At 37.6% G+C, this 17,665-nt stretch overlaps 1 protein-coding gene across 4 annotated transcripts in view; it reads left to right on the forward strand.

Annotated features, from left to right (window-relative positions):
* The window catches only part of VAV3 (vav guanine nucleotide exchange factor 3), a 358,747-nt gene that overhangs the window by 249,741 nt on the left and 91,341 nt on the right, over positions 1 to 17,665 (forward strand). For all 4 annotated transcript variants that reach the window (XM_049616683.1, XM_049616684.1, XM_049616685.1 and 1 more), the window contains one exon: positions 2,299 to 2,344. In XM_049616683.1, the coding sequence (XP_049472640.1) occupies positions 2,299 to 2,344 (46 nt within the window). The remainder of the gene's footprint in view (positions 1 to 2,298; positions 2,345 to 17,665) is intronic.

The raw sequence follows: 17,665 nt of genomic DNA on the forward strand, positions 1-17,665 counted from the left end.
GAGGCAGAAAGAGAGGGAGACAGAGAATCCCAAGCAGGCTCCACACTGTCAGCGCATGACCTGAGCTGAAGTTAAGAGTTAGATGCTTAACTGACTGAGCCACCCAGGCTCCCTTCTCTATTGTTTTTTTCATACAGTGTTATATCAGTTTCAGGTGCACAGTGCAACGATTCATAGTCCTGTTCATTACTCAGTGTTCACCACATAAATGTACTCTTCATCCCCTTTATTTCAGCCACCTCCACCACCGCTCTGGGAATCACCAGTTTGTTCTCTGTACTTAACAATCTGTATGTTCATTTTCTCTTTTTTTCTTTGTTCATTTTTGTTTTTAAATTGCCCATGTGAATGAAATCATATGGTATTTATCTTTCTCTGACTTATGTCATTTAGTATTATACCATCTAGGTCCATCTGTGTTGTTGCAAATTATTCTCTATTTCAGTCCTCACTTCAGGTAGTATAGCATTGGTCTTAAACCCGAGTGCTCTTTTCCACATTTTAAGTCTATGATTTTTAAATGGTACTAGTTTGGGGATTCCAGGAATAAGGCCCTAAGGTTTTATTCCTTTCTTGCCTCCAGCATTTTGATTGTATACGGTATAAGAGCACAGAAAGACAGCTTCTACTGTACATTAAGAAGGTGAAGGGATATGTAGGAAGTAAGTAGCAACATGATATCCATCATTATATATTTTCCTGTTGAAAATATTGTCAGTTGTGGTCATTGTCCTTTATAGAGAGAGCTCTGCAAAATGTTACAACATTTCAGGGAGAACAGATATTTTCATTGAAAGCAGCTTTCTTCCAAATTATCAGCTATGAATCTTGGATTCTCACGCTTCTCCTTTTTGTGTCTTGTCTACCAAGAGCCAAGAGAGACATTTTCTTCTCACTTATAACAGTTTTCTTTATACTAGTTTTTCCAGTACAGTTACCCATCTTGCTCAACACAGGTTCACCACTGATTTTAATGATCATATTGGGCTTTTTCAAATCCATTTTGAAAGTAGTTTGGTTAAAAACAAAAATTGTAGGGGCGCCTGGGTGGCTCAGTCGGTTGAGCGTCCGACTTCAGCTCAGGTCACAATCTCGCGGTCCGTGAGTTCGAGCCCTGCGTCGGGCTCTGGGCTGATGGCTCGGAGCCTGGAGCCTGCAGCCTGCTTCGGATTCTGTGTCTCCCTCTCTCTCTGCCCCTCACCCGTTCATGCTCTGTCTCTCTCTGTCTCAAAAATTAAAAAAAAAAAAAATTGTAAAAATTTCTTCAGTTTTCTCCCACCTTGAGAATCCTGAAAGTCTGCTCAATGAGCTTTGAGACAGGAAGGCTGTAAGAACCTATTTCACCCATTTAACTTGTGAATGAAAACAGCAAGAGGAACCCTAAGAAAAATCCATGGTTAATATGTGCTTAGCAAAGCCAAGTGTGCTCTGAATGAACCCAAGTCTCCTCCAAACACAGGCAAAAACCCCAACACAGAGAGAAAATTGCTTTTGTAAAAATCTAAATTTTGTGGTTGTTACAGACTCAGCATTTCATCCAGTTGTATAATAAAAAGTGATAAGTCCTTATTAATTAGTGAGATTACTTATTAGGTGGGAATGAATTTAATTATTTGTGAAATGGAACATATAACCACGCATTTTCAAACATTTAAAATTTGTTTTGCATCTTATTTATAATTTTTGTAATGCACAATTTTTCATATGGCTTTCTTTTCTATGATAAAAATTAACTTTCATGTTTCACAAGCTGCATGCCTGTTTTATTTCTTAAAGTATTGAGATGCAAGTGACCATATTTAAAACACCATTCTCAGTTAAATGTTTGTTAAAGTCAGAGCTTCAGATCTTGGTTTTGAGGTTGTATATCTTCTCTAGTCTCTGGCCTGTCAGGCCTCAGAAATAGCTGAGTTAGAGTTTTAGACATCACATGTCTTTGCTGGGAGCATTTTCCAACCAAGAATAGCTACTTGGGCTTTGTTCTAATAATTCCTGTGTTCATTATGACTTTCAAAAAAATTTTTTTTGTGCCATAATACCCGGAGATGGCAAATGAAAAGATCTTTCTTTTCTGTGGTGTTATATCAGCAACATCAATTGTAGATGTTCAAGTGAAAGACTTATTAGAGAAACAAAAATGTTAAATTACAAACACGGTAGAAGCACGTTTCGCTCAAATTCAGTCATACTTTTAAATGGAAAAAGTGAAACATTTATTGGCCTTCCAAAGTATCACATATTAATACAATTTTACTAATGCAAAATCTTTGTTTTGCTTTGTTTCACTTTTCTGCATAGAAACGGACCAATGGACTACGAAGAAACCCGAGACAGGTGGATCCAGGTGTGTTTTTGATTACTTGTCTGTAATCATAACTTCAGTTAAGTGATTATGAAAGTATATGGGAATTGGTGTAGAAGGTCAGACGGATTGTTGGCCTTTGTTCCTGGCAGTTTGGTATGTGATGAGTGACCAGGAGGTGCCAGTCTACTGTGTAAATCATTTACCTGACAGTGCTTCCTGGGATAGGCTCACATGATGAGTAACCACCAGTACTGAACTCAAGAACCAGCCATCGAGCTGGGTATTTACTTGCTGAACAGCTTCAGGCTCCCTGGTTAATGACAGTATATCCAACACCCTCCCCTTCTTCCCAAATGTGGAAAGAAAGTCATCCAACAAGCTAGCATTTAAAAATTAGCATTTTATTTTTTTGTTTTTTTTTGTTTTTTTAATTTTTTTTAATGTTTATTCTTGAGAGTTAGAGACAGCATGAGCAGGGGAGGGGCAGAGAGAGAGGGAGACACAGAATCCAAAGCAGGCTCCAGGCTCTGAACTGTCCGCACAGAGCCTGATGTGGGGCTCGAACCCATGAACTGCGAGATCATGACCTGAGCTGAAGTCAGATGCTCAACCGACTGAACCACCCAGGCACCCCCAAAATTAGCATTTTCTAAGGGGGTGAAGGAAGTTCATAAACTAGACAATTTTGGTACCCTCCTCTTTTGGGAAAATACTTTTCTTCATACTTCATCTGTACTATTTTATAATAGAAGAATGAATTTAAAGACTTGGTGAACAAGTATCCTCCTTTGAGACCAATTATTTGTCTGCAGAGAGCATACAGTTGTTTTCTATTTAACATCATGAGGTTTGTTTATCATTATTTTAGTATAATTATTTTTCCACCCATTAAACAATGCCTTCCTCAGTTTAATTACCAAAGGTTTGTGGTGTAAATGGTCTTATTATTGTGGGTAAAGGGTACTCATGCCCAAAGGATTCCAAATATACGAATTTGATAATCAGGTGGGGCATGAAGCAACCTTGCTGGAAAATAATCTGGATTGTGTGTTTTGTTTTCTCATCATAAACAGCATTCACCTAGTTGTAATCCTGAGCTTTCAAAGCATTCTAGCTTTTAACTGAAACCACACCCATGGTAGCCATGCCAATTTATGAGCTGTTGGAAAAGATTTATAGGACCTTTGTTGCCTCTGGCTAGAAATTGCCTCACTTATGTCCTGAGATCAGTTTAAATCTTTTAACTACAGAACAAAATTGAGGCCATTAAAAAAAATATAGGTGTTCTGGTTTATTTTAATAGTTCAAAATTCCCAACACAGTACCCTTTGCAGAGGATTCTGCAGTAATATTTAGAAGTGACTTCTTCAGTTCTATTTAGTATGAGTGCATGGCTGTGAACAGATTTTTTTCTTCTTATTTTGTGTGAGGTGTAATTTATTTTTATTTCAGAAAATGATCTAACCTTTACAAGTGTTATTTTAAAAATATTTTCTCTTTCTTCTGTGGACATTTTAATTTAATCCGTTTTCTTCCAGGGAAATGCATTTCTGTAATGTGTCAGTAGGAACACATTTGACTATTAACAATTGACTTTATAGCTGGAATTTTTAGGAACCCTTAGCTTTTCTAAAGAGAGGTATAGTGAATTCACAGATGGTAAGTATAACAAAGTGGACCAGTAATATAATAGTGTATGCTCAAGTTCATGGCTTTGTATATGTACAGCGAGCGGCTCTGGTATTCCTAATTGTCCACAGATTTTAGAACATCATTAAGAATAAACTTAAGAATACAAAAGATGTGGTCCGATATATTTGTAAGGGGAAAGAAACATGTATATATACATGCAGACACACCCACACACACACAGATTGTGTATCATATAGTTTTCCATTAGGTATGGTAATTATATATGAGCATTTTCTCATTTCTCTACATTTTTGAAAACAAAAAACAAAACAAAACAAAAACAAATAGTAGATCTTGCTTGTTGTAGATGCTAACGGTGAAAACAAGTGTTTGTCCCTGTAGGTGTCTTTTGATGTCTGGCTGAGTTATGTGTGCATCTTTGTTTCTTTCTGTTGGCAAGTTGCTAGCTTTTTGGTTCAAAGTTGACCCTTCCTTGATCACTGCCCTGCACTGAGTTGGTCTTGATTATCATTTAGCATATTTTCACAGTTTTTACATTCATTCCAAGACGTTTAAATGAGAAATCTGTAAAATTGAGGCTTTCTCAGCAGGGACAAACTGCTTGCAAGGGGCATTATTTGCTGCTCATGCTTTTACCATGGAAATTCCTTTCATCTTTTCTAGCTAATTTAGTTGACATATCTGACTGCGAATACATCTAGTGTTTTCCAGGGCCTCACTTGTACAAAAGACCGACTAACTGTAAGGCCTCTCGTTTTGGAAAGGAACTTAATGCATAGTTATATGGGTGGTAGGTGCCTAAGAAGTGTTTGTTAAGTGAATTAATGAATTGTTGTATGCTTTTTGTGTGTGCGTTGGCTCTCTTGCTTTTTAAATTCCTCCTGCTGACAAAGTGCACAAGTACAGTAACGGAGCATTGAATAATCTAGGGGTAAGAAGCATGGCTCTGAGGCACAGTGACTCGGGACTCAACTTAGGTGCTCACTTGCTGTTGACCTGTGGCAATTTCTTCCCCTCTCTCTGCTGTCCTTTCCTCATTGAAAGGATACTAATAATAGTACCTACCTTACAGAGTTGTGAGCATGAGTAATAAGTGTTACACGAGTTAATAGGCATAAAGCACTTTATAACAGCCCCAAGTATGTAGTAAATAATAAGGGGTGGCAGTTATTATAATAATTACTTTATGGTAGAGCAAGGAGCTTAATATCAGACATTTTGTCATGCATAGAAGAATCAGTGATATTTGCCGGTTATTTCTTTGCACACAGACCCAGATTTTTATGTTGAGTTTCCATTGAGGCTAGATGTTACATAAATATAGTTGTTTTCAGATTTGCCAGTATTCCCTGCTTATCTGATGGCCATGATATTTTGTGTATCTTTAAGAAGAGAAACAATCAGGGGCGCCTGGGTGGCTCAGTCGTTTGAGCGTCAGGCTTCAGCTCAGGTCACGATCTCCTACTCCGTGAATTCGAGCCCTGCATCGGGCTCTGTGCTGACGGCTCGGCTCGGAGCCTGGAGCCCGCTTCAGATTCTGTGTCTCCCTCTCTCTCTCTCTCTGCCCCTCCCCCGCTCATGCTCGTGCGCGCTCGCGCTCGCGCTCTCTCTCTCTCTCTCTCTCTCTCTCTGTCAAAAATAAATAAACATTTAAAAAAAAAAAAGAGAAACAATCAAGACTGGTGGTTGAGAGTTTTTTGGTGAAGTTAGAATAGTGTTTGTGATTGCATTATAGAAACAAAAGAAAAACCTCCCAAGTTGAGAACGTATTTGTGGGGTTCTGTTCAAACCGAGAAAAATGTAAGCTATGGGTTTGCATCGTGTGTTGTTAGCACATATAAAACATTCACTCTTTATTAATAATTGTGGTTAATCTTTATAGAAAATACTTGCAAATGGCTTTGCAGTTTATTTTTTCTTGTCTTCTATTGTGTGCTAAGAAAATTATCAATTTATGATCTTGACTGCTTTTATAAATATAGTAATGTGTTAGATGCAGATTGTGGTAGCTCTTTTGGATATCTTAAATATAGCAGATATTTTCATCAGTTTGTACTTTTCTTCCTAAGACAGATGTTGGTTTCAGGAAAATAACACTTGTAAGAGACAGATCAATTATTTCAGGAACACGGAGGTGCTAGGCCTTTTTCGAGAACATGAGATCATAAATCTCAAAATCTGAGCACTGGTGTAATATTTATCACTAAAAGTTGCACTCAAGGTCAAAGTTACTAATTAAATCTTAATACTGAATTTTAAACATTCCCTTCTAAGTATGAAAGATGAAAGATTTATTTTTGTTTGCATGTGGCAAGTCTGTATTCCAGGACATGTGTTCTTTTTGGTCAAGCCCATGTTTTTGTCTTATTTGCAGCTCATTGCATCTTGTATTTAAGTCCACAGTCACTGGCTTTAAAAAAAAATCAGGCCAATGTTCTGGGTAGTGCTGCCTGAAGAGTAGATGGAGTAGATGGCAAATATTTAGGTAGCTCACATTGTCTTTCTGATCTTAGGTTACCCATGTGATTCATGATAACCTTGAATAGTAAATGAACAGGTAATGGTTTAAATGATGAAAGAGTTCTTTCTGAGAACTGTGCTTTTCATATGCTTATTGTAACTTTTGATTACAAAGAGAAACATGTGGCTTGGAAAAACTGTCTTTTCTTATTCACTGAGAAGATGTCCTACAGTTTCTTAGCAGAGACCCTTCAAAGATGGTCACTTTCTCTTTCAGGTGGGTAGGATTGATATGTAATGCCATTTCTATTTCTTGTATGAAGAAAGGACGTCAAGAAATCTTTCTTTCATTACCAGCTTCCTATATCACAATAAGCACCAGCAATATCATTAATTATAAAATATGGCCCTTTTTTATAAGGAATTAATAGTCTGCCTAAAGAAGGAACAGATACAGGCACAAAGTCTTAATTGCATAAATGCATATATAAATGTGCATCTGAAAATATTTTAATATTATATACTATTTTATATACTGATTCACTGTGCTATGGCATACTGCCATAAAAACAGTGAATAGTCCTATAAACATATAACAAATCCAGTTATGTAGTATGTGCAAAGAAGCAAATGGAATTGGAAGAGAGAAGCTCAGGAGGGCTCATATTGCTTTTAGGCTGGGTTGTCTATATATGCTTTTATTTATATAAATAATTTTGTTACGCTGGTTTATTGTATTGAATTGTAATAATACAGTTTTCCTTAATGTTTTAATGTCAAACAATTGATGAACTCATTCCAAATCTGAACAGAATTATTGATTTCTTTTAGATTGGATTCTAAACATAATGTCAATTTGCTCAATAGGGAAATTTTGTATTTTTAGTTTCCAACTAGAAAACATTAACAAGAAAAGTAGCAGCCCAGGATTTTAAAAATCACAGACCTAAAAATACATTTTTTTCCTTTCTCATGGGGGAGACAAATGTATATTCTTGAAGGCTTTAGAAAAATGAGCTTTTGTCTATAATAAATAAATAATAAAATATCCATAGATTCTGATATTTCCATATTAATCAGTCAGACCTACTTCTGTCTTTTCTGTCACCCCTAAAACTAATTTCTCATCAAATATAAATACTAATCTAAATATTGGGAGCATAATTGTAAACGTGTAAAAATATATTTCACATTGAAAGAATGAACTTGAGAAAGCTGGGACAATAGAACCCAGTGAGTGATTAAGATTCATTGCACAGAAATGAGAAATCCAAGCTGTGAATGAGTGCTGGGAGCCTGCTCTGGTTTTCAAAACAGTTGATTTGTTCTCAAGCTTCTATTAAATTATAGACGATAAGACTAGTTTTGCACTAAGGCGATTGATCACCTCGTACCTTTCTCATTCCCTTTATGATGATGACAGATTTCTATAGTGTGCATCATAGTCCCATGTTCACATCTCTTTTTGGTTTGAAGAGGATTTGTTTTGCCCCTTAGAGTCTCAGGGCAAGCTCACAAAGGGTCACTATTGCTATTGGCTGGCAGCTTTGGCACCTGGTACCTTGCCAAGTTGTTTTTTTTTTTTTTCCATTGCTCAGGTACCTCCAGCATAGGAACCAAGGCGAGATGAATATTTGAAGACATGCACAAAGGTGCTTTAGGTGGGAAACACAGTATTAATAATGTAATTATTGAAACAACAAAACATTTGGAAAAGTATATATAGAACCTACCTCTGGGTCATTTATTCACTTCTAATTTATAGCTCCTTTTTTAAAAAAAGTTTTTTTAACATTTGTTTATTTTGAGAGAGAGACAGAGCATGAGCAGGGGAGGGGCAGAGAAAGAGGGAGACACAGAATCCAAAGCAGGCTCCAGGCTCTGAGCTGTCAGCATGGAGTCCGATGTGCGGCTGGAGATCACAAGCTGTGACATCATGACCTGAGCTGAAGTCGGACACTCAACCGACCGAGCCACCCAGATGCCCTGTAATTTATAATTTCTGTTACAGTAATCATGTCTTCAGGAAATAATGTATTAAATACTTGGAAAAAATATACTAAAAAGGAAGTCTTGAATGTGGTGAGCTGCTTTTAGCATTTATCACTGATAAAGTATTCCTTGCTTGGAAGGTCAGGATGTCTTGGGCTTCCTTTGCAATATCTATGGCCCTGGTAATAAAATATTATTCAATTTCCAAAGAAAAAGAATGTGCTATATAAGGCTAAGTGCACACACACAAAAAAAACTTGAGAAATTTCTTGTGGGTCATTGTCCTCTGAGAACCAAGTAACTTGGTTCTAGTGTTTTAGTCTGAAGTAAGGCAAATGGAAGGAACCAGTTAAGTCAAAACTATAGGCTTCAAATGACAATATTGATACAAGTAATATCTGATACCAGGAAAACAGGACATCGGTAAAATAATCATTAATATGATAATGGTTTATAATTGTATAGTAGTTTTATATACAAATAGGATGACTAGCAAGTGAATTAGAATATTGGATGGCAGTTTGTGGAATTTCTATCAAAATGACACATTGGCAAATATATCTTTCAGTATATTCAAATCAAGTTGAGTTTTAAAATTTTAACTTGAAACAAAAGAATTTATGTTCACCACTAACAGTTGTTTTCTACAGATAATTTTTCTTTTGGGATTCATTCTTTTCTGCGTAGATATTAGAAATAGATGGAAGTTAACCCATCTTTGAGAAACTTGGAGTTTTGTTGGAGAGGTAAGATGTACAAAAATAACATGTCAAGCAGTGTACTGTGTGGTATATGATGAACCACCAAAATGTGCCGTGCAGGTTATAAGTGGTATAGTTGACCGAGAGGGCAAATGAAGGAGAATTCATGTGAAGCAAAGGACACAGACAAGGAGGCAAAATATCTGACAGGCACATCAAGAAAAGACAATTTATGTGGAACTACAGATGTTTATTTTATTTTATTTTGGCAAAAGTGCAGATGTTTAAATAAAGTTAACTGTCTGTTATTAGGTTTGGGTCAGCTCAGTTCGTTAAGCACCCAGTATGCATTGTCAAGCGACACACATTTCAAACTAGGAAAACAAGAAAAAAGAAAAGATGATTTCCACGTGAAATTTGTTTTTGGTAAGAAAGAAGGGCTATGTTCATGAAAGAATCGTGGAGGGGAAAAGGAGAGGTTGAGTTTGAGCAGGCTTTAATGTACGGGCATACCTGGTTTTATTGTGTTTTGCTTTACTGCTCTTCCCAGATACTGTGTTTTTCACAAGTTCACGGTTTGTGGCAACCCAGCATTGAGCAAGTCTGTCGGAACCATTTTTCCAACAGCATCTGCTCACTTCGTGTCTGTGGGTCATGTTTTGGTAATTCTTTCAATATTTAAAATTTTTTCATTATTACTGTATTTGTCATGGTGATCTGTGGTCAGTGATCTTTGATGTCACTATTAGAGTTGTTTTGGGGTGCCACAAACCATGCTTATAAAAGACCACAAGCTTGGGGCACCTGGGTAGCTCAGTTGGTTAAGCGTCTGACTCGATTTTGGCTTAGGTCATAATCTCATGGTTCGTGGGGATCGAGACTTGTGTCAGGCTCTGTGCTGTCAGCAGAGCCTGCTTGGGATTCTCTCTTCCCCTTTCCCACTGCCCCTCCCCCCTTCTCTCTCTCTCTCTCTCTCTCAAAACAAATAAACTTAAAAAAATTAAAAATAAAAGACAGCAAACTTGATTGATAGATGTGTCTATTTCTGACTGCTCCATTGACCGTCGATTCCCCATTGCTCTCCCTCTCCTCAGGCCTCCCTATTCCCTGAGACACAACAATATTGCAATGAGGTCAAGTAACAACCCTATGATAGCCTCTAAGGAAGAGTCCCACACATCTTACTTGAAATCAAAAGCTAGAAATGATTAAGCTTAGAGAGGAAGGCATGTGGAAAGCCCAGATAGGTCAAAAACTAGAGCTCTTGCATTAGTTAGACACGTTGTGATGTAAAGGAAAAGTTCTTGAAGGAAATTAAAAGTGCTGCTACAGTGAACACGTGAATAATAAGAAGGTGAAACAGGCTTATTGCTGATCTGGATAAAGTTTTAATGGTCTGAATTAGAAGATCAAACCAGCCACAACTTTCCCTAATCCAGAGCAAGACCTTAAGTCTCCTTAACCCTCATCTCTTCAATAGAGAGGCGAGGAAGCTGCAGAAGAAAAGTTGAAAGCTAGCAGAGGTTGGTTTATGAGGTTTAAGGAAAGAAGTCATTTCCATAGCATCGAAGTACAAGGTGAAGCAGCAACTGCTGATGTCGGAGCTGCAGCAGGTGATGCAGAAGGTCTAGCTAAGACAGTGAGTGAAGGTGGATACAACAAACAATAGATTTTCGTCCTGGATGAAATAGGCTTCTATTGGAAGATACCATCTAGGACTTCATAACTAGAAAAAGTCAATGCCTGGTTTCAAAGCTTGAAAGGACAGGCTGACTTGGTTGTTAGGCGTGAAGGCTTTAAATTGAAGCTAACGTTAATTTACCATTCCAAAAATCCTAGGGCCCTTAAGAAGTAGGCTAAATTTACTCTGGGCTCTGTCAGGAGAACAACAAAGCCTGGATGACTGCATATCTGTTTTACAAGAGGGTTTACTGAATATGTTTTTAAGGTTTTTTAAAATTTATTTTTGAGAGAGAGCGAGAGAGAAAGAACAAACACAGGGGAGGGGCAGAGAGAGAAGAAGACACAGAATCCAAAGCAGGCTCCAGGTTCTGAGCAGTCAGCACAGAGCCCAAGCGTTGAGACCATGACCTGAGCTGAAGTCTGATGCTTAACCGACTTAGCCACCCGGGCACCCTAGTTTACTGAATATTGTAAGCCCATTGTTGAGACCTGTTGCTCAGGAAAAAAGTATACCTTTCATAATGTTACTGCCCATTGACAATGCATCTGGTCATGCAAGAGTTCTGATGGGAATGAGTGACAAGATTCGTGTTGTTTTTGTGCCTGCTGACACAACATCCATTCTGCAACTCATGGGTCAAGGATTCATTTTGACTTTTAAGCCTTATTATTTAAGAAATACATAAGATAGTGATAGTATTTCCTCTGATGTATCTGGGCAAAGTAAATTGAAAACCTTCTGGAAAGGATACTATTAAGAACATTCATGATTCATGAGAAGAGGTCAAACTATCAACATTAACAGGAGCTTGGAAGAAGTTTATTTCAACCTTCATGGATGAATTTGAGGGTGTCAAGACTTCAGTGGAGGCAGTAACTGCAGATGTAGTGGAAACAGCAAGAGTACTAGAAGTAGAAATGGAGCCTGAACATGTGAGTGAATTGCTGCAATTTCATGATCAAACACAAAGAGATGAGGAGCTACTTCTGATGGATGAACAGAGAGTTTTCTTGAGATGGAATCTACTCCTGATGAAGAATGTTAAAATGATTACAAAGGATTTAGAATATCCCATAAACCTTAGTTGATAAAGCAGTGCAAGGGTTTGAGAAGATTGACTCCCACTTTGAAAGATGTCCTACCGTCGGGAAAATGCTATCAAACAGCATCGAAATTGTTTGTGAAAGGAAGAGTCAATCAAGGAGGCAAACTTCATTGCTGTGTTAGTTGAAGAAATGGCCACAGCCACCCCAGCCTTCAGCAGTCACCACCCTGACCACTCCGTGGCCATCGACATTGAGGCAAGACCCTCTACCAGCAAAACCACGATGACGTGTTAAGAGCTCAGATGGTGGTTAGCATTTTTTAGCAGTAAAATATTCTAAAATTAAAGTATATAGATTTGTTCAGACATAATGCTCTTGCACACTGAATAGACTCTGGTATGGTGTGAACACAACTTTCATACGCACTGGGAAATCAGAGATTCGCTTGGCTCTGTTGCGATACTTGTTTTATCATGGTGGTCTGGAACTGAATCTCCTGTCTCTCTGAGGCATGTGCCAGTACATCTGTCACTGTGTACGAGTGTCAGACATGTTCCTCCTTGGGCATACCATGGCTGCATTTTCTGCTTCTCCTACTTTGTCCTTTTTCCATTTGTACACTCTTCTGATTGTCTTCTTATTATCAAAAGAGGTAAGTCTGGAGGGATGGACCTGAAATGGGAAGCAGGGAGTTCCGCCAGTCTCGTCCCTACTCATAGCTTTAACTTGCAGGGGTATAAAGAAAAGAAGCTTTCTTTTTTCCCAGTAGCTTCTTGTAACCTTGTCACTATCTAAATATGCATTTGATATTCTCCTTTGGATGCAGGTACTGTGTTTCTAGAAGGAGGTAATCCCTTCGCTCCACCATTTTCTACTCAAGTGTTAGTGTAGCTTCGTCCATTAGATTAGAGAACTGAGGAAATGGGGCCTAACACAGCATGTTCCTTGGAGGCACATGGGAGGAAAGGACCCTTACCCATTGGAAGGATAGGGTGAGAGTGGTGGACAGGCAGAGAATGCAGCCCTTGAGGCATTAAGTTAGCCACAGCCTGCCTCTGGCAATAAAGGAACAATGAGGGAAGAAAGGGAAGAAGAATCTTCCTAGTTCTGTCTGTGTTAGGTACTTTGACCTACATCAACATTTGTAGTCATTGGAGGCAGCCCTGTGCAGTGGTTTGGGCCGAGGACCCTGCAGTGACATACATCTGGGCTTATGTCCTGCCCCTCTGCTTACCTGTTGTACAGTCTTGGGCAAGTCAACCTGTTTTATCCTGTCTGAAATGGGGCAAATAGCAGCAGACCTCATGTCATTGTGAAGATTATATGATCTAATAGAGCATTTATTAATGGGATTTAGCACATAGTGCTTTGTAAATGATGGTGGTGATGATGGTTATTACTAATACTTAAACATTCCTGTATTAATTTTCCATTGCTATCTAACAAGTTGCCATAAATTTAGCAGCTTAAAACAGTACATATTTGTTACCTCAGGGTTTCAGTGGGTCAGAAATCTGGGCATGAGTTAGCTGGGTCTCCTGCTACCTGGTTTCTCACAAGCCCTCAGGATGTTAGGGCTGTAGATGAAGGATCTGAAGGCTCACTGGGAAAAAGCTACTTCCCAGCTTGCTTACATACTTGTTGGCAGGATTCAGTTCCTTTTTGACTGTTGAATTAGTTCCTCCATTCCTAGCTTGCTGTTGGCCAGAGGCTGTCCTCAGTTCTTAGCCACATGGGCCTCCCCAACATGGCCGTTTCCTTCATCAGAGTGTGCAAGGCAAGAAGGTGATGGAGTCTGGATGGAAGCAGGATGGAAATTCAAATCGTATGTAACATAATCATGGAAATGACATCCTACCCCCCATTTCTTGGCTAGAGGCAAGTCATAGGTGCTGCCTACATTTGGAGGAGGAGATTAACAAGTGTGTGAATATCAGGAGGTATTATTGGGGTTCAGCAGGGATTATTTATTAATCAGCAGGGATTGTTGAGTTTCATCTTAGCCTGTCTGCCACAAACTCAGATATTGCTGTTTTTCAGTGGAGGCAACCTCAGCTCTGAGAGGTTTAAGTAATTTACCCAAGGTCACACAGCACCTGGCTGGTACCAGGACTTAATTGCAAAGTTTGGCTCCAGAGACCTCACTCTTGTAGAGATCTTCTGTGTCCCCTACTTTATGCCAGCTTTTGCATGGAGGACAGCTTATTTCCTGGAGTTCAGCTGTATAGTACAGTGGAAAATTAGCAGTGTGATCGGGTCTGTTTTGCAGAGTTCATTAGTGGCTGCTGTTACAAAGCAGATTTATGGGTGATTTTATTTTATGCATTGTTAATTTTGAAAATGTTAATCTGAAATTGCTACAGTATTTCAATTAATTTGGATGATTAAAACTTAGCACCAGAAGAATCTCTAGCAGAAGATAAGGCAGCTAATTAGAGGTTCTGAAACAAACAACTGTAGATACTGGCACTGAAACATGCTGGGTGGAACTCACTCTGCTTAACAGTTTTGAAATGGAAAGAATAATTTCTGGCAGTCTAAATATTAAACTTGAGTGCATTTGACTTTTTTTAAAAGCCATTTTAAGAAGTTAATTATTTAAGTGAATGTATAATTTTTTAATATCGTGCATTTCTAGAAAACTGCCTTCAGATTGTTTTGGGTAGCTGTAGTTGGTGACAGAAATACAATAGGCATTCGTTGTCCAGGTATTTTTCTTGTATGATATCTCATGCATTTTCTATATGTTGTTTCCATTTATTTTTTGAGTTTGAAGGTGAGACAGCACAGACTTAAAAAAACAAAACACTTGATCTTGTTTGATAGAGTTTTGCATTTTGAAGGATTCTAAAAAATTCAGAAAATATAAGGAAGTGTACAAAAACTTCCTGGATGAATTGCCTAGAATTCCCTCCCTCAGATAATCACCTTTATGTTGTTATTTTGTTACACATTTTTCCTAGTACTTTTATTTTCTTGGTGTGTAACCATATGTTTATAAAAGGTCTGTATTTCCAAGATGGTATTCTGTTTTTATCACTTTGTGTCATGAGCATATTTGTTTATTCACTTGTTCATTCAGCCATTTGATACGTATGCAGGCACAGTGTTAGATTTACGGGGATGAATAAGAGGTGTTTTCCCTAACACAGCAGTGTCATGAAGATTTGAGATGAGGTAATCAGGTAAGATTTGAGATCAGGTAATCAGGTAAGATTTGAGGTCAGCATAATACAGAGGCTATGCTTAAGAGGGGTGCATGTTTCAGATGTGTGGACATGAGGGAATGATGTGTGAACTGAAAGGATGTGAGTAGGGGATTGACAGAATATGAACGGAGACAAGAAGGCTGCAGGAAGAGGGAACAGCTCCAGCAAAGGCCCCGTGTTGGAGGAAGCACAGAATGGCTAGGGCTTAAAAGGGGGAGCTGTGTACCATGAGAATAACCGAGTAAAGGTCTTTATTTCTGCATCAAGAAATTTGACTTTATTCTGAAGAGCAGAGTGAGGCTTTCAGCTAGAGGACATGGTCTTCTAAGATTGGTTGAAAAGATCATCCTAGCCATACTGTTAAGGGTGTACTGAATCATTAAATAGTCTTAAAAATATCAAGTAGTTTTTTGGGGTGCCTGGGTGGCTCAGTCGGTTGAGCGTCCGACTTCAGCTCAGGTCACGATCTCGCGGTCCGTGAGTTCGAGCCCCGCGTCGGGCTCTGGGCTGATGGCTCAGAGCCTGGAGCCTGCTTCCGATTCTGTGTCTCCCTCTCTCTCTGCCCCTCCCCTGTTCATGCTCTGTCTCTCTCTGTCTCAAAAATAAATAAAAAAACGTTAAAAAAAATTAAAAAAAAAATCAAGTAGTTTTAAAATCATTTCTTATTGGACAATAGTCTAATTTTCATTTTTATGTATACTATTTAAAGAGTATTTATACATGAATATATTTGTCCATATGGCTGATTATTACTGTTTAAGAATGGAGTCACAGAAGTGTAATTTCTGGGTCAAAACTTAATGAATTCCTATACTCAGGATATATATGTTGCCAAATTGCCCTTTAGAAACTTTACATTGAATTATATCCCCACCATTTTTGACATATGAGATCATGTCTTAACCTATGCTTAATGACACTGTATTTTTCTTTTTACTTTAAGTCATTTGATGAGAAAGGAATAGCATAGTACTATTTATATCATTGTAGTTGATATAATGTAAATTATTATGATATATGATTACTATTGATATAGATCCTTTTTAATGTTTATTGGATGTTTATATTGCTCTTTTGTGAATTACCTGTTTATACCTTATCCATTTTTCTATTCAGGATTTAGTGGATTGATATAGTCTTACAAATAATCTTTACAAATAAAGATTATTTGTAAGACTATATAAATATTAATGATATCAACCTTGAATTTTCTGGCTTATGTTATTTTTATATGAAGTTTTAATATTTGCTGTCAAAATTATTGATATTTATGGAATTCTTTTTTTTTTTTTTGCTGATTTTGTGCTCAGAAAGTTCTCCCTTTCTGAATTCTGTTAAATATTTCTTATTGATTAATTTATGTAGCATTTAACCTATGTCTTTTGACTTCTTACGTAAGTAATAAAGTTGTGTGAACAGTTCCAAAATATACATCAAAATATTTTAAGGATTCACAGTACAACACTTTACAAAATTTAAATTTACCCTTTTTTTGTATGTTGCTTAACAGCCATGTTATATTGTGTATTTTATTTTGTGCTTTATTATATATGTAAATATATATATGTATTTTTTGCTCAAATAATTATCTCGTGCAAAATCTATCATAAAATGTCTGTATAGATAGTAAGTGAATAGTATTTGAAACAAATGCAAGTATTTAATATTGAGATACTCAACATTTTTTGTTTGTAAGCTATGACAAACTAATATTCCTTCTCCTAGCCATTTTGGAAGCAGTAGGAAAAAATATTTTGTGTTTTGAGTTCAGAGTATCTCCCACCTCCCATTGCTCCCTTTTCCTTTATAAATTTACATCCTCCTTAATGTTGCAGATCTCTGGTCATGTTAATTTACACAGTAGCTTCTGGGTCTGTGACTAGACTTACTATTTTACAAGATTTTTGTTTTGAATAATTTTTCATTAAAGTAGGAAAATTTCAGCTTCTTTGTTTGAAAGATGCTATAGATATTATTTTCAAAACAGTGTGGAAATTCTATATTTTAGAGCTCCAATTTAGAAAGTTTTATATGGTGCCATGAAAACATTAAGTGTTTAATAAATAGTCTTTCCTTGAGAATCCAGTTGTAAGCAGATAGAATAACAAATTCAGTATCCTATCTGGCATATTCCTCCTGATGATGTGTTCAGGCAACATGCCTCTGGATTTTCAGATATCAATAGTTTTGTTTGTAGCTTCCTACTGTTATATTAAAAAAAAATTTTTTTTAATGCTTTATTATTTTTGAGAGAGAGGGGCAGAGAGAAAGAGAGGGAGACACAGAATCTGAAGCAGACTCCAGGCTCTGAGCTGTCAGCACAGAGCCTGACAAGGGGCTTGAACTCACAAACCGTGAGATCATGACCTGAGTGGAAGTCGGATGCTTCACGACTGAGCCACCCAGGTGCCCCTCTTCCTAGTATTTTAAATGGCCCAAAGGAATCATGTGATGTCTTCAAATCAGGACAGAACTTTTCTTCTTGGGGTGGAGAATTCTTCTTTGTTTGGGGCACATTGACAGATTAGATGGATGAAAATAAAAATATTCACGTATGTCTCCACTACCACCCCCTATTATATTGCTAATATTATAGTTTTTAACTCCTAGAGGAA

Source organism: Panthera uncia (genome assembly GCF_023721935.1).
Source record: "Panthera uncia isolate 11264 chromosome C1 unlocalized genomic scaffold, Puncia_PCG_1.0 HiC_scaffold_4, whole genome shotgun sequence".
In the NCBI taxonomy this organism is placed as follows: domain Eukaryota; kingdom Metazoa; phylum Chordata; class Mammalia; order Carnivora; family Felidae; genus Panthera; species Panthera uncia.